This window comes from Syngnathus acus, chromosome 21 (assembly GCF_901709675.1).
Source record: "Syngnathus acus chromosome 21, fSynAcu1.2, whole genome shotgun sequence".
Lineage (NCBI taxonomy): Eukaryota > Metazoa > Chordata > Actinopteri > Syngnathiformes > Syngnathidae > Syngnathus > Syngnathus acus.
In genome coordinates this window covers 657,835-682,720 of record NC_051105.1, presented here as the reverse complement: position 1 = coordinate 682,720, position 24,886 = coordinate 657,835, and the positions used below count along the sequence as shown (strand labels likewise).

Genomic DNA, 24,886 nt, shown 5'->3' with positions numbered 1-24,886 from the left:
TGTTATTGAGTTAAGGAGGACCAAATGTTGCGTGTTCACCTCCGTGTGAAATTTTGCCGACATGCCAAACGTGTTTTTCACATCCCCTTGCAAACAAGCACATGGCTGCTACAAACATTTTCACAAGTGAGTGCCACGCATCCATTGCGCGCCAGCCCCGCCCAAAAACTGGGATGCCTTTCTTGGAAAGAAGAAGAAACGGGCGAGCGATCCGATTAGCGATGAGCGCCATGAGGGCGAAGAATGCCCGACCGACACGATAGCCATCGGGAGGAAGGCCATCAAAGTCCCGCCCTTGCTCGTCATCTCGGCCTGGCTGGCAAATTGTTTCCTGGCCGGCCCGTGACGCCATCCTCGGAAATGTTTGCAAAAGGAAATGCCACTGCCGTTTGGGGCGATGGAATGCTTGACAAAGCCGGACCAACGTTTGGAAGGGTTCCAAAAAGAACAACAGCCCATCCTGGCAGTTTAGCACTCAAAATGGCAAACAAACAAGACAACGTTTGGAGCATTTCTTTCCGCAGACGAGCTGGAAACGCGTCGCAATATTTGTGTAGTGGAAAGTCATTCCAATGAGGAAATAGCCGTCGCCACGGAAACGACTTCCCGCCCGTTGCTGACGGTGTGTTTCGAAAAGTCAAACAAAGCCACGGTAGCCGGCCGGCTAGCAAGTGCACGCTTGCTAACTTGTGCATCAAATGTAAATGTCAGACTTGTTGGCCGGCACGTGGCGTGGCGTGACTCCCTCCCACCTCTGTTGGAGAATTTGGATCCAAAAAAAAATTCAAATTGCCCTTTCCTGCCTGCTCTCTCACACCAATCATATTTAGCACAGACTGTGTGGCATTTCCTGCCAGTAAAAGAGTGAGCTGGGCTCCAGAGAATATATCAATGGAAAGCTACAAGCGGGCGTTGCGCAATCTTCGGACGCTCCGGCAAGGATCAAGCGCGCCGCGCGCGTGGCTCCGGCAGGTGTTTGACTTCCTGACTTGAGAACAATTTCCAAGTTACGGCTCGCTTGGAAATTCTTCAAATGTCCAACGAGACGTGTGACGAGACGGCACCTGTCGCGTTTTGATGCATTTGCGAGCGAGCGAGCGAGCGTGTGCTTCTTACCTTGGCTTCACATTGCTTGTGGCAAGGAGTTCGGCACACTAGGGGGAAAAAAAAGACAAAAAAAGGGGAGAATGGATTATTGCCACAGTTGCATGGCAACTTGCAAAATGAAAACAGTGTGACCAAAAAAAAAAAAAACTGTCAGCAGGACCGGACCGTTTCCATGACGGAAAAAAAAAATATGTGGCCCCACCTTGTGCCTCTCATCTTTTCTAGTCATGTGGCTTGAGGGGCTTTGCTGAAACCATGTGGGAATAGCCAGCAGCAAAAAGTCAATTTGAACATCTTTAACAGGAAGTGTCATTGCAGCATGTTGCATTGACATCCCGTTTTCTATTATTGCTTAAAAAAGTTCAAACAGGCGCGGAAGTCTGAGGCAACAAATACAAGTCATGAAAGCAAAGTGGATCAAACTGCGCTTTAATTGTTCATTTTGGGAATATTCTGACAAAGACATCTGGGAAGGCTTACAATGTGGGGAGAAAAAAAAAAACAAGCTTCATTGAAAATGGGTCAATTTGACCCACAGCATAACAGGAGGGGGCGAAATCCAATGACATCATGAGACATTTGGTTCCTATTTGGGCCCTCCAGAGACGCGCGCAAATGGGGGGGGGGGGGGTCATTTTGACTTGTTAATTACAGGCCATCAAAAATGGGCAGCGCCGTGAAATCCGAGCAAAAAACAGCCAGCATCAGATTGCGCAAGGGGCCCAGCCCGCATCCACAATCAGCAAATGGTCATTTTTCCAAATCTAATCCAATCCGTTGACAGAAGGCGCGGAAAGCAACAGAAGACGAGTCAAGCCAAGCGCGTCCGACACCAGCGCCTGGCCTCGCCCCTGACTTTGCTGCTTGGCACGGAGAGTGAGAGGAAGGAAAAGATGACGTAAGCTCGGGCCGTTTCCTTCCGCTGGCCCTTCAGTACCGAGCGAGCGCATAGTCCCGCAGGGCCGGCCGGGCCCGACCGCTCCCCGTACGTACCAGGCCCGACACAATGGCCCGGGCGGGGCCGGACAATTTCCTCCGTTTGCGCTCTCACTTTCCCCCGTCCCGTCCCGTGCCGCCGACGTCCTTTGCTTCAGCTGCGCCGCCACGTGAGCGGCCACGCACGTGCACAGGTTGCGGCGACTGGGCCGTACCGTCTCGCAACCTTAACCCGAGACACTTGGGATATGAGCCATCATTGTTTCCTGTTCAGCCATCTTCAATTGGCTCCATTTAGTCAGACTATCGATGATCTCGTCTCAAATGCCATGTCGAGAAAACAATTTGAACGAGAATGTAAACATGCTAAGCGTGGCGGGCCCGTGAGCGTATTGGCTAATCTGACGCAGCAGTCGAGACAAATACATTCATGACATCATTGCAATTCCATCTTTGTCAACGCTTTTGCATGGGATCTCTTTATCAACACGCAACGCAAACGCAGGCCAACCTGATCAAAGTGTGCAAATGGTTGCAATGACGCCATATGTCCAGGAGATGACGTGCTGACTCTTGCGCTCCCGACTACGAGAGGAGGGGAAGGGAAGCCCGGGTGCCACCGCCACCTTCTTGTGCCTGTTTTGCTGCTGCTGCTGCTTCAAATGAGCTCGGCTCCTCAGCAAGCACCATTCCCATCACGTCATCATTCTTGGCTTGCAGCAGCAAAACGGGCCGGATAGGACTCTGGTAGGCTTCAAGCTCCACCAATTGCGCACAAAAATATACTGACAATTTTGTCAAACGCGGGCCTTGATATTGTTCTGCTGCACGAATGGCTATGACGAATGATGACCAATCTTGAGCAACATGTTCCTATTACTGACAAATGTCCTTACTGTCTGACACACACACACACACACACACACAGAAAAAAGAAATATTTTGGAAAGTTTGGAACCGTGCGAGCGTGGGACATGCATACAGAGCAGCTGGATGAGCTCAACAATTACACACACACACGCACTCCTGTCGCCGCCGCCGCCGCCCCTCTGTCAATAAAAATCAAAGTGGCTTCCTGGACCAAAATAGCCGGTTGCAGAGCTGCTTGTTTTGGAAGAGCACCGCTGACCTGCGTCAACACGCCTATTGTGAGAGTAACCCACACGCGGTATCCTGGCAACCGCCGGACGGACGGACGGGAGGGAGGGAGGGAGGGAGGAAGTCCAAACGCTTGCGTCATGCATGGGGAGACCATGTGACTGCACAGTGTTAGTAAACAAGAGCAGCAGAGGGGAGCTGCCAAACACTTTTGGATCCATCTAGAATCTGCTGCTCAACGAATTAAGTGCATTCATCCCAATACGAAAAATAAAGTGCAAGCATCAAATGCGTGTTCCCAATTGTCCCGCCAAACCAAACAAGGGCACCTCACCTTCCCGCTGGGCCGCCAGCGAAGTTATCGGGCCCAAAACAGACATTTCCGCTACGAGGCTAACGCTAGCGGGTTGGAGTACAGGTAGGTAGGTGACTGACCTCTGCAGATGAGTCCGTCGTGGACAATGATGTGTTTGCAAACGCCGCAGGTCTTGGGCTTCTTGAAAGTCTTCTGGCGGAAGGTGTGGGAATGCACCGCTTCCAATTCCTCGGGCTGCAAAAGAAAAACATCAGGTGTCGGTGCTGAAATCTGTTTTGCTTTAGCGCGTGCAGGTGGCGTGTGTGGTTTTGACAATGGACAAATGGAATGATGCAAGCGGCGCCAGCCGGCGTGCCGGCTCGCTCGAGAGGCGCATGGCGGGAACCATCCGGCCAAGCCTTCGTAGCGGCCGGCCATCGCGACTTAACCTGATTAGCTTAATCGAGTTTGGCTGACATGGCAGCCGCGCGTCAGCTGGGTTCTCTACAGAGCGCCGGAGGAGGTGCATGTTTGGGGGGGGGCGGCAAGCACTGGCCCTATTTCCACATTGTCATGCTCCGTCCGGAATGTGGAGGCCATACGTCCTGGTGCAATCCGGTCGCAGACATTGAAGCGTCGGCCACCTTTCCTTTTGTGGGCCCCTAATTGTTTGCGAGCATTAGCGATGCAGCTGGCGCAGTTTGTTTATTGTTTTGGGGTTAGCCAGCCAGCCAGACGCTTGTGGGGGTGACACGGGCGGGCGGGCAGATGGGAGCCCCGAAGCTCGGCTGTACGGGGTGCACGCGTAGGCTCCGCCCCTCCCAGCTCCTGGGAACAGACGGCCTCACCCCGGCGACGCATGCATAATCTGACGCCCGCTCGGCATTCATTAGCACACATGGGAACAGTTGCGCATGCATCCACACAAACATGGTGTCGGACTTTTGGACAGGCTGTCAAAGTGTGCCCCCCTCCAATTCCAAAAATGTGAAGCAGAGTAATGGTTGGGTCACGTTTCTTCAACAACTCCATGTTGGACTTTGACTGCACGCATTCCAGCGGCATAAGGTAACCCGCACAAGCCTTCCTCGCCTTGCTCTCAAATCACTCCAAAAGTGTGACTCATCCTGATGCTAGAGCATACACACATGTGCGGCCATGACGCCGTAACTCGCTCGTGCGTTACTTTTGGATCCTGTGCGAAGCTGTTTGCAAAAAAAAACCAACAACAACAAAAAACACGGCAACGTCATTAGCCAATTCCTGCAATGGCATTTGTGAAAAACAAAAAACATGGAAAAAGGTTGACTTATGTTGACCCAAAAAATATATATTTTGATCAGAACTGACACAAGAGAACGGAATGAAAAGAATTTGAGTGTATGTGCACTTAAGTGGACATAAGTGAAGTCAAGCAGCCTTGGATCAGGCAGCGGAAAAATTGGAAAATTGCGCAAATGCCAAGAGAGGCCGCCGCCGCCGCCGGGAGCTTTAAGGCCAATGTGCCCACTCGAGCGTGGGGGGGGTCTTGAGGCCAGCCAAAGGCCTGGGAGGGGCCTTCCACAAAGCCCAGCACCTCTCATAAATCAACCCAGCGCTGGTTGAACTTGCCTTTTTTCTTGTTTGTGATTTTTCATGCAAGTCATCCAAAGCAAACACGTTGAGGAAAAGGGGCCGACGGGCGGGGGCGCCGGCCGGGCTTTTCCCACCTCTGACAATGTCAACGTTGTGACTTTGCAGTTGGACCTCCGATGGACTCAAAATGCACACACGAGCGCCACCTCAAAACAGACAGCTAGACCCATTTTTAGGCTCCTTAGAGGGAGGCTGGGGTTTGTCCTCGCCCGATGGAGCGTCAATTAACGGCGACCCGCATTGCGAGCTGGCTGGCTGCCTTTGTTCTACGCTGCTGTGGTGCGCTCAATCAGTGAAACAAAGCTATACCGCTGCTTGAGCGCTTTGAGGATCATTTACAACCCCCCCCTCGGAAAGAATGGTAATTAACCGATGACTGATGACGAGCTTATCCGGTCTGCTCGTCAAGTCCCGAAGGACCAGCGCCAGCGGGATCAGCTCCTTCTTTACTTTGAGATGGGGGAAAAAAAAAAAAAGCGCCCGAGGTGTTTGGAAGGCCGGCCTCTCGTGTCAAAATCAGCCGACTTCAGCAATCGAGCCACAACTTCCTCAGTGGGTCAGTCTGACCCGATCTTGACACAGCAGAGGTGCAAGGGACTAATGCGGCAGGTCAAACGGAGGACATTTTTGCTCAAGCCACTTTCAGGCAAAGACACAGGAAAGCTCACGACCCGGAAGGAGCCGGCGCTGCACAAACAAGCGCTCGGCGAGCACACGGCGGATTCAATTAAACCAGAGCGAGAGCAACAACAACAACAAAAAGCCTGCGTGTGTCCACCACCTAAAAGCCAGCCGAAATGCACACTCATTGGATCCAGCGGGAGACAATGCACCTCCTGTCTCAATGCGCTGTCCTCCAAGAAGTCCCTAAAGTGTCACAACGGAACCCCCCCCCCCCCCCCCCCCCTCCAGGAGCTCAACCTCCAGCCAACCCCCGACAAGCAGACCACCCAACAGATCCTTTGGCTGCTTGCTTGCATCTGGATCCAGCAACCAAATCACTCCCGAGAGCTTTGCCATCGATTCCTCCTTGTTCATTGCCAGAAAGTCGCCCGTGTCATCAAGACAGTCGTCTGGTCTGGAGCGCGCACGCCAGACGAGAAAGAGCGAGGCGCCACGCACGACATCATCTCACCCAGAACATGCAGGACAGGCAGACCCAGGTACGAGCGGGGGCGGCCAAAACGCTCGGCAAGCCGAAGGAGACGGACGGCATGGTGGGGGAGGGGGAGGGAGGGCTCGCTTAGAGGGCTTCCGGACGTCCCGTCCCGGCTCGCCGATCCATTGCCACGCACCAGGCGGACGCTTGGGAACGTCAGGATGCTTCGACTCGCCCCCCTTGCCTCCCTCCCCCCAATGTCAAAGTGGCTCTGTCCTCTAATTGGATCCCGACTGCCTCTCCTCTTTCTCGTCACTCCGTGGCTCCTCCCTTCTGCCAAGGCAAACTTTGACAAAGCTTTTTGGAAACAAGGGGAACCAACGGGCTGGGGATGGGAGGGGAGGGGGTCAGCCAGCTCCGACCTCTCCACATGGAGCCAAGGGGGTGGGGTGCTCTTATTCTCCATCTCTCCTGCCTGCCTCTCCTCTTTCTACTCCCCCCCCCACCCCCCCTTCTCGGCCGCACTTATTTTAATTTCATTCATTTCTCGATCCCTTCGCCCCCTCCACCTCCCCCTTCGTTGCCAGCACAGACATGAGATTGTGTCCAGAGAGAGCGAGAAGGGCTTTGGTCAGCTCCGGGTGCTGACCAAAACCCAGACTCCAACCCCATGGAGTTCCAAGTCATGCCTATGTAGCACGTGCACACAAAAAGTAGACGCAAATTTCTGGGCTCTCTAAGCATCTTTCCTAATAATCACCCGCTCAACTTCTTGACATCTTTCTCACACGCCGCATACATAGACAAACCTCCGCCGAGGTGCTGAAAGACACACACACACACACACACACACACACACACACCGCGCAGCAAGCCGAGAGGATTAATCTCCTGGTATTTCCCGCAGACCACCCGGAGAGAAGCAAAGTCTCCAAGGGAGACGGCCAGCATTTAAGCCCGACCGACTGCCAGAAAATGCAATTGACTAAGTATGAAAACTGAGGCGATATTCCAAAAAAAAAAAAAACCAACATTCCAAACATTGATTGTTTGTCTATAACAGAGCCCACTGGTCCAATATCACAGATACGACAGTGGACAACGTGAGGCCGGCGACCCCAAGCGGACAAACACAAGATGAAGCTGCTCTCTGAATGCACCGATTGCTTTCTCAACGCCCATCATGACTTTTGATTTTGGCTCGCAGGCAAACGAGGAGAGCCGAGTGATACCTGGCGTTGGCCTTTGCCGCCTTTCCAAAAAGGGAAGATGCAGCAGAACAGGAACAATCTGGCCCAGCTGAAGATTGCGGCCAGACAGCGCTGGAGTCTGCCCATCCTCTCGGGACGGCCGTGGGAGTGCAGATCTTCCTCGCCGTATGCGCCTCTTGCCGCTCCCTCAAAAGCAACCAGCTGAGAAATCACACAGACCATCCGGGCCGGGCCGGGCCGGGCCCTGGCGGGCGCTCCGGCCAATCACCGACGTGGCGGACGCATGTGCCTAGGTCGACTCCTGACCAGTGAGTGGCCTTGCATACGTCTGTCAATCCTGTCCATCCATCCGTCCGTCCTCCTTGCAGCATAAGAAGAAGGCAAAGGAGGAGAAGAGAGTCGTACATATCAAGTGGGAGGCGGCGGGACCGCTCGTCTTCTGAGGGAGGAACTTAAAGTGATGAAAAAGGGAGGGAGGGAGGGAGGCTTTTCAGGCTAATGACTCCAGTTGACACAAGACAGATGTGTCCTCCTCCTCCACACCAAGATCAAGTCGGATGACGTCATGGCAATTCGCCTCAATGAATGCCGGGCGACCAGAACTGGGCTGCGGGTTCCCCGCCACCCTGAAGAAAGACGCCAATTACGAAGCAGATGTGCTAAGCGCTAGTAATGGCGGGCTAGCAGTCTGTCATTGACGCTCCCGAAGCAGAGCGTCCATCCGTCCATCCGGGCCCGACCTCCTTGCTCCTTGGAGAGCGAGCAGCCAACAGGCTACTTTGCTCTTCCAATCGTTCCGGGTCAAGCGTTCTGGCCGGTCGGCGACTTTAATCAGTCGGATGCGGTGGTGCTGCTTCCGTCCTGCGCAAGTGGCTCGCATTGTGCTGAGCTTGCACTTTCTATCTCCTCAGTGACAAGCGGACCAAGCAGATTCTTTTCTGCAAGGCCTTGCGGGCCGGGCCGGGCCGGGCCGGGCCGCCTTTCAATGTTGCTCATCCAAAAGGTTGGCCGCAAGAGAGCGTTTTTAATCATATTAGCGGCTGGCTGGCCAGCCGTCCTCTTCCATCCCAGCCAAGTGCCTATGATTAATGTTTCAATTGTCTCCCGCTCCTCCCCCAGGATTGATCCACTGCAGCCATCTTTTTTTTTTCTCAAGAGCTTGGCCAACGCAAGTGCGTGGCAGAAAGCCATCAGGGATTAAATCAAAGCTCATTTCATTAGCAGTGCGAAGAAGCACCAAGGTTCTACGACGAGTCAGCAAATGGGAGTGTGCCTCTTTTCGAGTCCATCGCTTTTGCCGGAGAAAAAAATCAAATCTAATTGGTGGCCCACACAGCGTCACACGGGTGAAAACTAGGAAAGGACACTTAGCCCAAGCTGCGAGCAAGCTGTCCTAAATTAGCAGTCTGCCATTTGTATTTGTTTCGCTGTGCTTTTTGTCTTGGCTCGAACGAGGTCAACGACCTAATTGCATATTTACATTCTTCTTTGTTTGTCTCTACGTACTACACTGCCGCCCAGTGGCCAAGTTGCACACACCAGAAAGAGCCGCAATGAATCGATCAGCGGTCTAGTCAACAATGTTATGACGACGTGAGCTTCTTACGTTCAACATTACAGACAGCTACGTTGCTAAAAGAAGCCGCCATGTTGCTTTTTTGTCCAGAGGTAGAAACAAGGCATTTTGACCCAGCGACTTGAACAAAGTGAAAGGGAGCTCCTTTCAAGGAAAAGCCAAAGCAAAAGGCCTTGGTCAGGCAGCCACCCAAAGGCGTCAACGGCACTCACCAACAAGAACGACATTGCCGCCAAGACAGCGCTCTCCTTCTCCTTCTTCCAAAGCGCTCTGTCACTCTTGAAGCTTTCCCACTTGGATGTTCTTCTCGCTGAGGCTTACAGTGACAAAAGCCAGCCCTGTCGGCTGGCCCTCATCCTGACATACTTCCTGAGCAGCATTGTTAGCCAGAGCAGAGGAAACACACACACACACACACATCATGGAAAGCTTACGAACACAACATGGAAAGCAAAATCTTGCTTTTCTTTTTTTCTTGCGCTGCTTTGGCCAAGGTCGGTGTTGAAGCGAACAACAGGCTTTATTTTCCCTCGGTCAAATTTTAAAATACTAGTCGGTGCCTAATGGCAACATTTGTTTTGCAGAGGCTAACCTGAAAGCGCATCCCAGTGGCAATGCCTACTAATCGATCCTTAAGAAGAAAAAGTGTCAACGATGTGCCTCAGCTTGTCACGATGTGTGGGGGCAAAGAAAAAAAAAAAGCGGGCTCTTTCTTCCTGTGTGCATTCAAAGTAAATGCAGCATGCCAAGGGGGGGGTCGGGACATGATGGGGCGACCCAGCTCCCCCGGCCCAACTTGATAATCCATCCGCAGATCTGTGCGAGTACCTTTTTGCATTTGAAAGCAACCGACAGATCAATCTGACCTGCTAGAACTAAAGACGAGCCTGTTTCAAAAAACAATGTCCCGCCACTGGGAATGAGCAGAGGTTGCGTTTGCTGGAGCAGCGCACGCCTCTCTCCCGGGCCGGGTCGCAGGCGGGCCGGACGCCGCAAAGATCCCGGCGAGACAGAGAGGCTCTTGTTCTGGCCCGCTGGCAGGTAGGAGTCAAGCCGTCGATAGGCCGTCCTCGCACACTCAGCACAGAGGACGCACTGTCTGCCGCTGACGGCCACTGGAATGCGTGACGCTGCTGCTCCAAAAAAATCACCTTTCCCCACATCCCTTTCAAACACACCCAAGCCCAAAAGTAGATCCCACTCATTCCCACAAAGGCATCCATCCAACGTTGTTTTTTTTTAGAATCTGTGTCAATCTAATCGATTATCACCTTGTAAAAACAAAAAAAGTGTTGAACCATTCAATTGTATTTGTGCTGCTCCTCTTTGGCCACCAGGGGGCAGTGTAATAGACACAAACTAATAGGAACCCCTCAGTTCCTAATAAACGGGCATATATTGATATATATATTGATTCTTCATATACGCAAGTGAGGTGCAGGTTTTGTTTTTCTCTACGTGAGGTCTCCATGGTTTCATGCGTGCGTGTGCGCCTTGAAAAGTGCAGTCAGGGAGCCAAATGAAGTGGGAGCCACTGCACTGCACTGCGCTGCGCTGCGTGTGGGGGGTGACGACGTCAGTTGAGGTCACGGGCAGACCGTCGAAGAATGTGCTTGTCTGCACTCGATTTTCTAACCATTTGTGCAATAAAGTCATTAGAAAGGCTTTTTCCTGACCACCTGTCACGGCTTACAATGCATGCAGTCTCACTCATTCAGTGGTTCCTTTACTGTCAGCCAATTGTTTTGCAAGAAACACATGGCACTTTTGCTTGCCGAACATTTTCGGTCTTAACCGCACTCTTTGCTCCTGGCTTGCACTCTGCAGCGACAGTCCGCGCAGAGAATAATCACTGCAATTTGATTTCTGAAATCCTGGATGCAGTCAACCCAAAAAAAAAGCCTGACCATTGGGACAGCTGTTAGTGTAAACAGTCCCTGAAAACATTTGCTAAATATTCTTTTTTTAAAACCCGATTGAATAAATTGAATTTTCAAACAATGCTGACACTAATAATTTTGCCATGACAACAGTTGATTTTGACTGATAAGAAAGTTTTAAGATGAGCAGCTGAAGGTTTTGAATGACTCACCCCGAGAAGGCTGCCGTCCTTCCTCTTCTTTTTCGTCTTGTCCTCATCATCGTCATGCAGCTCACCAGGCATGGGGAGGAAGTCTTCTTCTTCTTCACAGCACATGAAGCTCACCGTGCATCCCATCCGAGCAGAAAGGCCGCCGATCCCATTGGCGGACTCTCGGGATTCTTCCCAAGCGGCTGCGGAACACAATTTAGTGGATGCAATGCTTGCATGAGAAAACTTTGCATGCCCAGTCGGGGGCCTGCTCTCTCACTCTGTGTGTCTATTTGTCTCTCTCTCTCTCTGGAGTTGTTGCTGCCCTCTGCTGGTGTCTTTCCGAGCCCGTGTTGGGGAGTTCTTTTCAATGTTTACAAGGACTACAACTTTACGTGAATTAACCACTACTCCACGGGATTTTTAAGTGGACTTTTATACAGTATCTTTTATTTTACACAGTGATTGGAGCGAAATCAGTACTGTTTTTCGTAATTAAAAAACAAAAACAAATCAAAACTGTTTGGTTTTTATTTTTTTACCATCCCTTAACATATGACAAAAACACCATAAAAAAAATGACATCACGATGCAGAACAGCTTGTAAATCAAAGCTGACAAAAATGAGAGTAGCGCAGAAAAATATTTCTCAGATATGTAACATCAACCCAGTTAGTCTACAGTAACGTCTTCAAATCACTTAGAAAAGGAGCTTGATCCGGAAGCATCGTTTGTGCTGTTGCTTCGACTCTTCGGGCCTTGTAACGAGAGCTTGTACCTTCCATGAAAAAGAAAGAAAGATTCACAAAGAATCCTTGACAAAAAACGTCTTGTTTGCTCTACAGTAATGGTGAGGAGAAAAATATCTGACACCACAGTTCAATTGCTACGAAAAGACTTTGAAGAAGGCATCACATACCAGTCTTTGACACCCTTGACAAGATCCAGCTGGGCGAGATTGATCAGCGCCTGCACACAGGAAATGAAGTTCAAGCTCAATTCTGAAAGGCCACGCGGACGGACGCTCGCCTCGGCCGACCCACCATGCCAATGTCCTTCCTTTCCCGCATGTGGAACATCTTGTTGTTTTTCACCGCCACATCCAAGGTGCGCGTGAGGGCCTCTTCCAGGCTCACGTCAAACTCAAATCTGGAAGACGTGCGGCGGCGGCGTCAGAGAAAAGGTGGCGCCGGTCCATACTAAGCAAAGCGAGAGCGGCTACTTCTCATCAAAGACGGGATTGACGGTCCTCTTCTTGACGTGGGTCCGCTTGCGGTGCCTCCAGCTCTGGTCCGGGAGCAGGTACAGCCGCACGTAAGAGTCCGTTCCGTTTTCGCTGCAGGGGAAGATATCTCTGCGGACGGCCATCGGACGGCGAGGCGAGTGAGAGAGCGCGACCACAGACCGGAAGGGGGGGGGGGGCAATACCTGCAGCCGTTGACCATGATGACCAGTTTTTTCCTCAAGGTGGCGTAGCGCACTGTCAGGCTGATCTCTCCCAAGGAGCCGCGATGTTTGCGGAGGACCCTGCGGAAAACCACCAAGTGTCAAGATAAGCGTTCACGTGACATGCTCCGTCTGCTTGATTCTGGATCGGGCTCCGTCCATAAGACCTGCTGTAGGTTTCTCACTTCTTTGATTTGGCCGAATGAAAGTGAGCCCCCCCACCCCGGAGCCGCGCGAACTTTGACCCGGGCAAACTCACTCGGGATAGGAGGCCCCGTCCACCAGATCGAAGCGCGACGCCGCCAGAGCGTTCTCGGACAAGAGGCTGTGCGAGTCGTAACGCCGCATGCTCAGGGTGGCCGGGGACGGCCTCAAAGCCTCCGACGCCAGATAGGAGGCCCGCCGGTGGTTGGAGTAGTCGTCCGGGGGGAAGGCTGCCGACGAGGCCTGACTGGCGAGACTGGTGCTGGTGGAAAGCGCGCTGAGGGAGGACGCGCCGGCGTTGCTCGCCGCCATTTGTGGGTTCACCGGTTTGGGTTCAGGCTGCTCCACCTTAAGAACCTGTCGGGGTAAAGAAAGGACTCGTGAAGATCAGCGGAGGTCAAAGGGGACGGCCGGGCATGTTGCAGCAAATAGACTTTGCATAAATGTCCATGGGTGAGCGCTGTTCGTTCTGGCCTCGCGCCGGCCGTCTCGACCCACCCTGAGCGTGGCCTTGAGTTTGATCTGGCTGTTGGCACCGGACTGCTCCAGCTGGAAGCGCTGGTCCAGCATCATGCTGGAGATGTTGACAAAGCGGGCGAGGGGCAGGCGGAGAATGCCCAGTTGCGTCTTCTTCTCGTGCTCTTTCACCTGCCAGCACAAATCAGCAAGTGCCAGAGTGCACTCATCGGGCCAGAGTGGGCTCGTAACGTCGACCGACCTGAACAACGAGCTGCTGCGTTCTGACGTCATGGACAAAGAAAGTGAAGCCCTCCTCCCATACGGGGTCTTTTTTGGCAAACACAACCTGCGAAGAGCGATGGAGTTGTAATAAGTCGGTTAGCAATATTAGCTTGGCATGTGCATGCCATCTGAGTCAAACTATTCTTGCTCCTATTTTCAAAATAAAAGAAGAATATTGTACGGCATACGCCGTACCTTGCTTTTCTGAACGTCGTCATCGATGGAAATTTCCGTAAAGGAGCTCGGACCTGCAGACTTCCTCGTGAGCTGAAAATGAAGACAGTCCGTCAGGAAATATGCAAAAAAAAAAATTCACTTTTTCCAAGTTGGTTTTGTCACTCAAACGACTGGCAAGTCCAAATTTCCACTCGTGCTTTTAAGTGTACTTTCAGGAAACATCCAGCAGGTGGCAGCAGTAGAAAGAAAGAGCCGACTAAGGCGCTGACATTCAGCAGACAACAATATTGGGTGCTCATAAATACGAAAACCCCAATGACCAGGATGTCTTATGAAGAAAGTTCATCCCCAAACAAATGAAACGTAAGGCAAAAGTAAAAAAAAAAAAGTGATAAGGGAGTGGGAAGCACGCCAGGGAAAATATGACAGTCGAAAGACAGGAAATACCGGCTGGCGCACCAAACAGAAAGAAAAACGTCACTTACCCGACCTTCTCGCCCGTGCTTCTTTTTTTGGTGATGCTCGATCTCACTGCGGTCTTTCTGCAGACAAACATTTGAAGGCATCCTCGTTGACCCGAGAAGCATCATGGAGGCAAATTGGATCAAGCGTTGCCGCCAAGGTGACTTACGGGAAGGTTGGAGGCGTTGTCCAGATACACGGCCAGCATGGCACAGGCGTAGCCGTCGGAAGACTGCAGGAGGAGGAAAATGGATTCGTCTCTCCACATGCGCAGGCGTCAAAGCCATTCCATTTTTTGGATTGATTGCGGCCCGCTTCGTACCTCCTTCATCAGAGTGGTGTCACTTTGGAGTGAAAGCCAACAAAGCTTCAGATGAACTTCTCCACTCGGGACCCCGTCCAGAGGAAACCACTGGCAGAGAAACATCAAGTTGGGGGGCGGGGCGGGGCTGGGCTGGATGGGGCGACTCAAATGACAAGTGCGGCCTCACCTGATCCATTTCTTTCTCCTTCTTCACTTCTCCCAGATCCAGGCGATACCTGAAAGGACAAAGCGGCGGCGGCGACGACGACGACAACTCGTGGTCACGCCTGGAGACCATTCATCTGTGCGTTTGATTCTTCTGACCTTCCGATGAAGTCGTCTTTGTCTCTATCTTCATCAAAAATGTCCACTTCCAGCTCTTGTCCCGGTGCCTCGTGGACCACAAACTGCAAAAGCAGACACGTGGTATTGCTCAATGGCGACGACGGTCGCTCTGCTGGGAAGCTCTCCTACCTCGTAGACCTCCGCCCATCTGGGGTGCAGATTCTCCTTGATGGTCTTGCTCTTAACCTTGCGGTCGCCGACGCGGAGGACGGCGTACGGGTCCGACTTGCCCTTGACCATGCCCAGCATATACGTGTCCTTGGCCACCAGGTCCCTGGCCTCCAGCAAGTGGACTCTCACCACACCCTGAAGAGCAAAGGAGCTGGCTGGCTAGCATTTGCGCACCGAGCGACCGGCACCTTTGTGACGTACGCGAGGCAGCGGGAAGCGCATCTGGTCCACTTTGACTTGGTCAATGAGCGGAAAGCACATGCGGTTGGGCAGCACCATGAGGGAGGCGATGACGTCCATGATGGTCCCCTCGGACAAGGAGCTGCACGTCAGAGACACAGCGCGGGCGAGACTGACTGGGCCGAAAGGGCGAAAGGGACCGGCGCCCCGTCGGCCCAGCCGAGGCGGTACCTGAAGGCGGGGCTGTCCAAAATGTTGGTCATGCCCGTCCAGTTGATTTCCAGGGTCTGAAAGAGAAGAGGCCACGTGATAATGGTCCGGGTGGACGGACGGACGGACGAGCCCACTCACCGGCCGTTGGATGAAAAAGAAGGTGACTCCTCCCACGAGCGGTGCTTGTTCGACGAGCGGCTCCAGAATCACCCTGATCATCCCCCGCAGCTGAAAGATTGAGATTGAGGCTTGCGGCAAATTGACCAAGCTCTGGCCTTCCCGTGCTCGCTGTCGGCGTTTTGGCCCCCCCGGAGGGGCAACGGGCCGGCCGGCCGGCTCACTTTGAGTCCTTTGACGCCCGCCGTGATGGCCGACTTGAGCTCGGCGTCGATGTCCACGTCGCCTTCGTAACTAGGAAAGAAAAGGCATCAGAAGGGGGGGGGGGGGGGGCGCGGCGCCGCCGCGGGAGAACTGTACCAGCCGCACCCACTTGATAGTCATGTCCAGAACCACCTCCCGGTGATCCACCTCGTCCGTGTACGCTTTGATTCCGACGATGCGGAGCGGCTGCCATCCAGAAAGGCACAGAGGAACTTCAGAGGCTATGTGGGCACGCGGCGCGGTGGTCAACAACCTCGAGGACCCACTCACAATGTGTCCAAAGTGGATCTTGGTGAAGGTGAAGGTCTTGAGCTCGGAGCTGGACTGCTGGATGGCCGCCTGGATGTTTTCCCGCAGGAGCTTCTCCATGAACATCCCGAAGAAAGGCCAAGCCTGCTCCACCACCTTCCAAAAAACAGCGCTCGCTTACGTTGCTGCCCAAGATGCGAGCGAGCGCTTTTCAAGTCGTACCTTGTTAACCCACTCCACTTTCTCCACGTCGGTGAATTGGATCTTTGGGGGAGGAAGAGAAAAAAAACAACAGCAACAACGTCAGTTCATCAAGTTTTTGACTGATGTAGGCATCTTGAATAATCTTCCTTGTTTCTTTTCCCCAATGAATGAATTCTGAACTGCAAGCACATTCAAGCAGTGTGGGTGTGGTGCAAAGTTTAGGAGGATCAACCCAAGTCAGGTATGTCATGCAAATAAATCCATTGCTAGCACAGCAGCGTCAGATTTCACTTCCCAAATGATGGAATTGAACAAATATCGGCTCTTTCAATTGACAGACAGAAAACAGAAATACGTCTTGCAGAAAGTGGTAGCACTTTTTTCTTTGCTGGCCTGGGCTGGGACGGGAAAGGCGCACCTCGAATATGATTTGTGCGCTTCGGACCGCGGTTTGCACATTCTCCTCATTTTAGGAGAATCGAGTGCTGTTCTTTTTGGAGCTTGGGACGTACGTACCCACGATGCCATCTGCAGGGAATTCTTCAGCTCCGTGCTCACCACCTGCGTCTCGTTGTCCACAAAGTCGATGGCGCCCCCGATGCGAGATGCCTTCCACTGGCGGTTCTTCTTCCACCAGGTGACCATGAGCATGCACAGCAGCAGCCAGCTGACGCTCAGGCCGAGGTAGCCCGTCAGGTAGACCGGGTACAAGAGCACCGCGCCGCGGAGGAAGTACATCAAGAATTCGGTCAGGATGCGGTTGACGCCGGACGAGGTGAGTTTCTCCGAACTCGCGTCGACTTCCTCGAGGCTCGGGGGAGCCATCGGGTGCAGCGCGCCGAGCTCCGAGCTCCCGGGAGGCCACGAAGCTCCGCTGTCGGGCGTCGGAACCGAAGAGGACGCCATGGGCGCAGCGGGGAAGTGGACCGAGACGTTTCCGCACTCGGGAGCCGCAACAAGTGGGCGGAGGCGCACCTGAGCCCGTTTGGGTGGGGCCGTGAAAACAAATGGAAGTGTGGACACGCTTTCACCTCGACGCACTGCCCTGCCCTGCCCTGCCCTGCCCTGCCCTGCGTGGCTTCAATCACGTCACAGGCCTCGTGTTTCTCGCGTGTTGTTTTCAGTCCCTTTTTAGTGGATTGATTTCTGCCGTCGTTATTATGGAAGGAAGGAAGGACACGCCCCGCTGGAATGATTGGCTGTTGCATCCAGGTAGGACACGCCCTCCAGCATCCAGCTCGGCGCAGAGCAGAGCAGCCAGCCATGCAGCGCATTCGATTTTTTCTTGATTTCTACAAACGCTCAGCGGATCAAACCAAAGTGTTTGAAATAAGATTAGCGAGGAGTTCATGACCGTCTGTTTTTTTCTTGTACACAAATTCTGTCCTCCAAACAAACGGGAGACGGTGAATAAAGCCACTTCAACCATTTTTGCGAATATTTTATTTAAAAAAGAAAAAAACAACCACCACAAAAACTATCATTACAAAAAGGGTATAAAAAACGTACAAAAGTATCATTCTACAAAAATACATTGAGATGACTGTTTTTGAGTCGGCACAAAGTGGCACTGAGCGGGTCGACTTCACGTACCCCAAAAATCCAAAGGCCTTGAGTTCACATTGAAATGATTGCGAGGTTTACAACCAGTCATTCAACAACAAGTATCCCTTTTTTGGAACAAACGAGCGTGTGCTCTGTGTACCGATTTCAGAAAAAGACAGAAGAAAATGAACTAGTACCAAAGCAAATAGTCAAAACGTGCCCCCAGACTCAATCAGGCTGCGGAAGGGAGCTAAGACAGCAGTGATTTATATATCGACAGTGGTATATATAAAAACAAAAAGGCGCCTTTTTTTGACAAGATTGTAGGAAAAATAATAATAATAAAGAACAATAGAAAGAGTTTTCAAGCATTACCCAGGTTTGTCTGTCTTTGGACGGAGGCACCTCCGGAGTGTTTGCAAAGCTGGTGCAGCATGGCCGCCGCCGCCGCCAACAACAACAACAACAACAACAGAACAGTATCCAAAGAAATCACTGGAGGGCCTTGGTCTGGTCAACCAACACTTGGTCCAGTCAGTACCTTTCTTTTGAAGCAAGGTGCCTCATCTATTCAGCTTTGCTCACCGTTCACACTATTCCCAAAATGTGGCATTCCAGTTGCAAAGCTGAGATGCATTTAACTCAACCTCAAACACTTCCAACTCTTAAATTGTGACTAGCTCTAAGTCTCCTATAACAAAGATAGATAGTAAGATATGTGTAAAAAAAAAAAAAAAAAAGGTAGCTGCCCTGAGGGAGACGCTTTATGGCAAAAAGCACTTTGGATCGGACTTTTGTTTGTCTCAAGCAATGTCAGGTTGAGTCCACCGTTCTCCTCCTTTTTGGACGGGCCATAACACTGATATTGCTCAGGGCTGACTTCATACGCCTCAAGCCGGAGAAAGTCACTGCGTCTCTTCCGTACACACACACACATTTGTAATTGTTGCGGGTTTCCCTTCTGCCCAATCAGCGATCCAGATGTCAAGTCCAGTTTCCAGGCTCAGCTGGGCTGGGCTGGGCTGGGGCTGGCGCTGACCACTGCCTACGCACGCATACCTGCAAGGAAAGCGAGAAAGAGTTCAAGGTGATGCTCATCGGGCACACAATTTTTGTGCCGGCTTCTGCATCTTTGCCGCAACGCCTCGTCTCGGAAGAAAGTCATTGGGAAAAAGTCCAACCTTTGTCGGCCGCGGCGGTCTGCTTCTCCTGGGCAAAGTTGAGTCGGTTCTGCTCGGCCGCCGTCCCGTTGGACTCGGGGCTGCTGCTGCGGGACGGGCTGAGCTCCTCGCTGTGGTAGGCCAGGTCCAGATGCTGCTGGGCCAGCTTCAGATGCCTGCGGAGCCTCTCCAGCTCACGCGAGGAGGCCTCGTCGCCAAAGGACTCGCGGCCCGAGTCGGCCAGGTTGTCCCGGAAGCCCGGCTTGCCCGACGGGTCCTTCTTGAGCGCCGTGTGGTAGCCCGGCGGCGCCGACGGCTGCCGGGAGATGGAGGACCTCTGGCTGGCCGGCGCCGAGTGTCGGGGGGTGGGCGGGCGCGGGGCGCAGAAGCAGTCGCGGACGCCGCTGATGCCCAGGTGAAGGATTTCCAGCAAGGTGAAGAGCAGGCACAAGGCGCTGACGGCGTACATGATGAGCAGGAAGATGGTTTTCTCGGTGGGGCGCGACACGTAACAGTCCACCGTGTGCGGGCAGGGCGAGCGGGTGCACACGTAGGACGGCGCCACCTCCAGGCCGTACAGCACGTACTGGCCCAGCAGGAAGGACACCTCGAAGATGGCGCGCGACAGCAGCTGGAAGATGTACACCTTCATCAGGCCGTCGCGCTTGATGCGCCGCCGCCCGTCGTGTTTCTTGCTGGGCTTCTCCTCCACTTCCTTGTCCTTCTCCGGCTCAATCTCCTCCAGGATCATGGGGTCCTCCTCGCCGTTGTCCTCGGCCTCCTCGTAGTCGCGGTTGGCGCCGCGGCTGACGATGGGCATGCGCTTGCGGGCCCGCGGCCGGTAGTCGGCGTCCTCCATGCGGGCGATCTTGTGCATGGCGAAGCCCAGGTACATGATGGTGGGCGTGGTGATCATAATCACCTGGAAGACCCAGAAGCGGATGTGCGAGAGCGGCGCAAAAGCATCGTAGCACACGTTCTCGCAACCGGGCTGCTGCGTGTTGCACACAAATTTGCTCTGCTCGTCGTAGTAGATGGACTCGCCGCCCACCGCCGTCAGCACGATGCGGAAGACGATCAGCAGCGTCAGCCAGATCTTGCCCACGAACGTGGAGTGATTGGAGATCTCGTCCAAGAGGCGCGTCAGGAAACTCCAGCTCATCTTGCCGCGATCCGCTTCTCAGATCTGAAAAAGGACACAAACGTTACCTTGTGACACAACATGCATCAGCAAACTGAGCCACAAGGGGGCGCCACCGCACTGCTGCTTCCATCCATTCGCACCCGTTTGCCGCTTGGAGAGCATTCACATGTTGACAACATTCACAGCCACGGTGTGCTTTGGTTCGGCTCACGCATGCCTCCTTTCCTTTCCTTTCCTTTCCCTTCCTTCCCTTCCTAATCTCGCCTCATTACTCAACACGCAATTTGCTCGGAATCTGACATTTGAGGCCGCCGACTGAGCTTAGGAAGCAGATCGTTACAACAAAATGATCAATGACCCGGCGAGTAAGGGGCTCTTGTGCTTCGGCGCCATCTGTGACCAAGCTCCTAACTTGGACTGACTAACTAGTGTCAAGTATCCAACACGTTGCGCTAGGCTAGAGGAAGGATCTGGGATGGATCTAAGGGAGTTGCCCTTCCAGTAAAGTACACAACATCAAGTTCTAATTTCAAAACCTATTGGGGTCAAGGGCATTCATGGCTCCATTATGAAGACGCGCACCGCTCCACAGGCGCATCCCAACGCTTTGCAATACTGCCGGGACGTCAATTGGTTCCACTGGCCACTGGCAAAAGGCGGCGCCACTGGCAAAAGGCGCCGCCGCCGCCGCTTACGTGGTCGCTCTTCCCGGCCGGGTGTGGCTGCTTTTGGGCGTTGGCACTGTAAATCCGATGCCTCCTGCTCTCTTGAGGCGGGCGGGGCGGCCTTTGTATAGTTTCACACGCTTGTCGTTTTCACGCCTCTTTCAAAGAGTCACTCTCACCTCTACACAATTTCCCTTCATTTTGGCATGCAAATCAAGCCGAGAAGCTGCTCTGCCCCTTTACGCTTCACGTGCTAAAGTATTCCTCTATGAATCCCAGCTTGCGCAAGTTTCCGACGCGCGACACGAGCAGGCGCAGAAAAGTGCTGGAAAAGCATTTGCTGTTTCAGAGAGGACCCTCAAGCCACATCTAAGACAGCAACAAGGACAAAGAGGCTTCTCAATCACGTTGAGGCGGAACAGACTCGCAAGTGATGTCAGTCGATTGAAACCCTGGCGCTAAAATGGTGGGAAAGCTCAAGTTGAAGTCAGGTGTCAGAGCAACCCCGTGACACCACACCGAAGTTGCGGTTCCCGAGCGCTAACGTGCGACAGAGATCCGAGCCGAGATCCGAGGATAGGCGGATGGATGCTTTGACGTGCCTTGTTGTTGTCTACTGTATGTTGCCGTCCAGCCAGCAAGGAATGTGATTTTTGCTTGCTTTTCATGGGACCAAATGACCCCGCCGCAACATTTGTCTTCTTCCCATTTAAGACAGAGAAAGCCTCATCAAACTTTGACCCCATGTTCCAACCACGTTAGATCATGTGGCAAAAGAATTTTTTTATAGCAAGCACCACCTCCAAAATGACTTAGCTTGCCAAGAAGCACCATATTTCTTTTCCAAGACACGCAGAAATTGTTAGGGTTGGAGAACCACCTTAGAAAAAGGAATCCCACAGGTTTCAATGCTAAAACCGTTATCTTGTCTTTTAGATGGAGATAACATCTGTCATAAATACTGATGAAACTGAGGCCCTCAAGTGATGAGACTCAACTAGTAAGTCAAAGTATCGCTGTAGGAAGGGTAGTATCAGTGAGTCAGCATCACTTTTTTGTCAAATAAACTTTCCAATGTTTTGCCTGCTAAAGTCGAAAAGCAGCCTTTGGTGTGTGTGGTTCGTTCCTCAAGGTTGTGACAAATGTTTTCACAACTTGAGTCAATATGACAAAGTGTGTATCCACAGTGTTGACTAAGCCAAGCAAACAGGGAAGAAGAAAGAAAAAAGCTTCCACATCTGGGAGGTTAGTTAAGAATTCCTCCACAGGCTGAGAGGGGAGGGGGGGGGGGGGGGGGCGCTGCATTTTGGAAGCCAAATAAATGCTCCAAAATGGGCTCCTCTTATGTTCCTTTCCGCCAGTTGGAACAAAAACAATCCTGTAGGGCGTCTTACCAAATACAACGAGAGGGGGAAAGGCGATTGTGAAGCTTGCAATGTTCCTCGTGGTCCATTTTGCATGCTCCACGTGTTTTACCCCTCTCGACATTTAGGCAAAAATGACTTCGCAACCACGAACAAGTTGGAAAACAAACCGAGACGATCGACCATTTGACGTTGGGAGGATGGACGCATGGTTGCATGGATGGAAGGAAGGAAGGATGGGGAGGACAAAAAGCTCCTTCTTTGTGCCCTTTCGTCACATTTTACGCCTCAGACTCCGAACGTCCACGTCAAACAAACCGTCATATACTGTTATATATGTTTGGTATTTTAGAATGATTCACGGTTCAAACAAGTTTTCCCAAAAGGCACAAATTGCGTTGAAAGCAGTTTGTGCTTGTGCGTGTTGCCAGACATTGCGCGTAGCTTCTTACACGTAGTCAAATGTTAGCGGAGGGAAAAATGCTTTTTGTGCTCGAACGGAGCCAAAACGTCGCCACGCCACGTCCGACCTGGCTGAAAAGTTTGCGTTCAGATTGTTGCTGCTACCAACGCACAGAAGCTGCTTTTGTTCGCCAAGTAGCCAAACAATTACCTTGTGATTGCGATGCTCCTGCTCCTGCTCCTGCTCTTGCTCTTCCTCCGGCTGCTGCTCGGACTTTCTTCTCGCTTTTTTTTTTTTTGGGTTGCACAAAAAAAAAGAAAACACGCGCCACGGGCGTCCTCGTTCAAGCCATCCGTGGTGTCCTCTTGTCGTGGTGGAGGAGTTCGCTCGTGTGCTTACGCGGCGACGTCGAGAGCTTTTGTGTGCGTTGGACGCGAGCAGCGGACAGGCGGGCGGGCTTTAGACAAAGACTGAGTGCGTGGAGCCCCGCAGGGTGGGTGTCCCCCTCCTTTTCACCGCTGCTGCCGCTGCTGCTGCTGCACCACCCCCTCCGCCTCGCCTCGCCTTCCCTCGTCCGCGTTGGCTGCTCCTGATGCAACCTCATTTTTGCCGATCCTGCCGGCCGGCCGGCGTCCCCCCCATGCAAGCATCCAACCCCCACCCCAGCCCAGCCCGCACAACCGGTCCAAACGCCTCGGTGCCGTTGAGACTGTGTCGCCCTCGAACTACGTAGGCGGGAGTGAGTGTGTGCTATCTCCCGACCTACACACATGACGTGACAAATAAGATAGCTCCATACGGATATTTATGCGCACGAATTCCCATTGAATGAGTTCTTTCTATGTCTCTTCTGGAATGACGTCGTTTGCAATACTGCTACGATGCCAAATTCTTCATTGTGCTTTTTTTTCTTCTTCTGAATTTAAAGCCGTAGCACCCAGGTGTCTATCTGCACCATTTCAAAACTTGAAATCAAAATTTGAACAACTTTGCATTCATTTGCTAACAAATGGGACTTGGCTTTCTTCAAGGAGGCCACACGTGGCAACGGCAAAATATCCCAAAGCGAGTCGACAGTACCCGGCCGAGACCCTCGCCGCAACGTTGCCGCTTGGCGAGCGTGGCTGCTTGTTTGCGTTTGTCACGTTTCTTTCTTGTATTGTCCACTGATTTGCTAGCGCTCACTGTTCTAGCTGAGGTCGACGGAGCGGCACGCTGGCCGTTTTGAAGGAGGGAGGCGGCCATCTTGGGCCCAAAGCTCGAACTGACACCTTTGCGCAACTGAGCACGACGTCATCGTTTGACGATCCTCGACGAGCGAAAAATGGAGCTGCTTCGTTACTCGCTTATCAAGTCTGCCTGAGCCGGGACGGTTTTTGGTCTTGTGCGTGACAAAAGTCTCCCAAAACAACCTCCAACTTTGTCGCCGAGCTTTTTGGGGCGGCCGACGCGAATGAGGCGTGACGCGCCGCCGACTCGTTTGTACACTTTGCAGCATTTCCACCGCGAGATTTATGCCCCGCATTACGACGTTAGTTGGCCCGGATCGTGAATCACAAGTTCGGCGGACGCCTGAGCTCAGCACTCTGAAGAAAATAAAAGTGCCCGCCCCATTGCACAATAGGCCAACGTAAAGCCTTAAACTGCACTCCATCAAAAAGCGAGCGTCCCTTTCAAGCACTGCACTTCTTCCCCGAGGGATGACTCGGCACTTTCACCAGAGACTGGGGTGGGGGGGGGGGGGTGACAAATGAGGCGAAAGAGAAGCGCCCTCGGCGTGACTCATCTGCACCGTGACGATTTTTGCCCATTCGGAAATCTATAAACGACACAACACGAAAATTGCAGACAGACACCAAATGCGCACTTAGAAATGGCAATTTGCGGCCCTTTGGAATGGAGGAACCAATCAAATGTGCAAGCTACCATTTGGCCGCATAAATCCGCTGATGCTTTAATGGGCGTCGCAAAGCGGGGGTCAGCCGAGGAATGCCATGCCCTTCCCCCCTGGTCGGGGGGAGCGGCGTGGCTCTATTGTCAAGCGCGGGTCTTTTATTCAGCGCATGTAAGAAAAGATCATCCGGAGGCGCATCGGGCCCGCCGGCCTTGCCTCCGTTTGCTGGCGGCTCTTTTGGGCGTCGATTCGTCGCGTTTCTTTTTCCAAAAGCGTATCTGGAACGACGAGGCAAACGCGTGCCGTACGGCCGGCCGGCCGGCGCTCATAAATCCGCTCGCTCGTATGTGTCGTGTTTGTTATGGCCGAGCGAGCCGCAATTGCATTAAGTACGATAATCGTTGCAACGGGGAGTTGAGTTCCCAGCCTGCCTGCCTGCCAGCCAGCGACTTCTTGGCATCTTCCGATCTTTCATCCCTTGAAGATTTCTGCACACGCATCGGGCCGACTCGGCGGATTTGTCAACCGGTGTTGGAGTGATAAAACACCAAATGAGGTGGAGCCGTATGTTTTCTTTTTTTGTCTTCAGCCACAGGTTGAAGATGC

The 24,886-nt window shown here is 52.7% G+C and overlaps 3 protein-coding genes across 14 annotated transcripts in view; all 3 read right to left on the bottom strand.

Moving 5' to 3' along the window:
• The window catches only part of tns1b (tensin 1b), a 33,714-nt gene extending 22,411 nt beyond the window's left edge, over positions 1–11,303 (bottom strand). For 5 of the 12 annotated variants that reach the window (XM_037240170.1, XM_037240171.1, XM_037240172.1 and 2 more), the window contains exons 1-3: positions 7,403–7,693; positions 3,577–3,691; positions 1,117–1,154 (exon numbers count right to left, since the gene is read on the bottom strand). In XM_037240170.1, the coding sequence (XP_037096065.1) occupies positions 1,117–1,154; positions 3,577–3,691; positions 7,403–7,603 (354 nt within the window). In that variant the 5' untranslated portion in view covers positions 7,604–7,693. Of the gene's footprint in view, positions 1–1,116; positions 1,155–3,576; positions 3,692–6,206; positions 6,357–7,402; positions 7,702–9,169; positions 9,291–11,049 lie in introns of those variants that run through there. The other 7 variants (XM_037240177.1, XM_037240178.1, XM_037240173.1 and 4 more) reach the window with 5 other exon arrangements.
• Positions 11,304–11,520: 217 nt separating this feature from the next.
• Positions 11,521–17,118, bottom strand: esyt3 (extended synaptotagmin-like protein 3). Its single transcript, XM_037240188.1, has 23 exons — positions 16,622–17,118; positions 16,124–16,165; positions 15,923–16,057; positions 15,762–15,838; positions 15,613–15,682; positions 15,410–15,499; positions 15,290–15,345; positions 15,080–15,200; positions 14,837–15,013; positions 14,687–14,769; positions 14,550–14,598; positions 14,381–14,470; positions 14,228–14,290; positions 14,082–14,138; positions 13,615–13,686; positions 13,397–13,483; positions 13,177–13,326; positions 12,734–13,035; positions 12,457–12,555; positions 12,251–12,382; positions 12,072–12,177; positions 11,948–11,997; positions 11,521–11,806 (listed from the first exon to the last, which is right to left on the bottom strand). Exons 1-23 carry the CDS (start codon positions 17,009–17,011, stop codon positions 11,725–11,727), a joined length of 2,580 nt encoding a protein of 859 aa, XP_037096083.1. The 5' UTR covers positions 17,012–17,118; the 3' UTR covers positions 11,521–11,724.
• Positions 17,119–18,201: 1,083 nt separating this feature from the next.
• Positions 18,202–22,937, bottom strand: gjc4b (gap junction protein gamma 4b). Its single transcript, XM_037240189.1, has 3 exons — positions 22,597–22,937; positions 18,832–19,996; positions 18,202–18,709 (listed from the first exon to the last, which is right to left on the bottom strand). The coding sequence occupies exons 2-3, from the start codon at positions 19,970–19,972 to the stop codon at positions 18,696–18,698; spliced, it is 1,155 nt and encodes a 384-aa protein (XP_037096084.1). The 5' UTR covers positions 19,973–19,996; positions 22,597–22,937; the 3' UTR covers positions 18,202–18,695.
• Positions 22,938–24,886: the final 1,949 nt, after the last annotated feature.

Excerpts from the sequence above, each read along its gene's own strand:
- esyt3 (XM_037240188.1), bottom strand. The coding sequence starts at position 17,011 with ATGGCGTCCTCTTCGGTTCCGACGCCCGACAGCGGAGCTTCGTGGCCT. Across the intron at positions 16,166-16,621 it reads CCCTGCAGATGGCATCGTGG|ATCCAATTCACCGACGTGGA; the intron begins GTACGTACGTCC and ends CCTCCCCCAAAG. Across the intron at positions 11,807-11,947 it reads GTCAAGGGTGTCAAAGACTG|GTACAAGCTCTCGTTACAAG; the intron begins GTATGTGATGCC and ends TTTTCATGGAAG.
- gjc4b (XM_037240189.1), bottom strand. The coding sequence starts at position 19,972 with ATGAGCTGGAGTTTCCTGACGCGCCTCTTGGACGAGATCTCCAATCAC.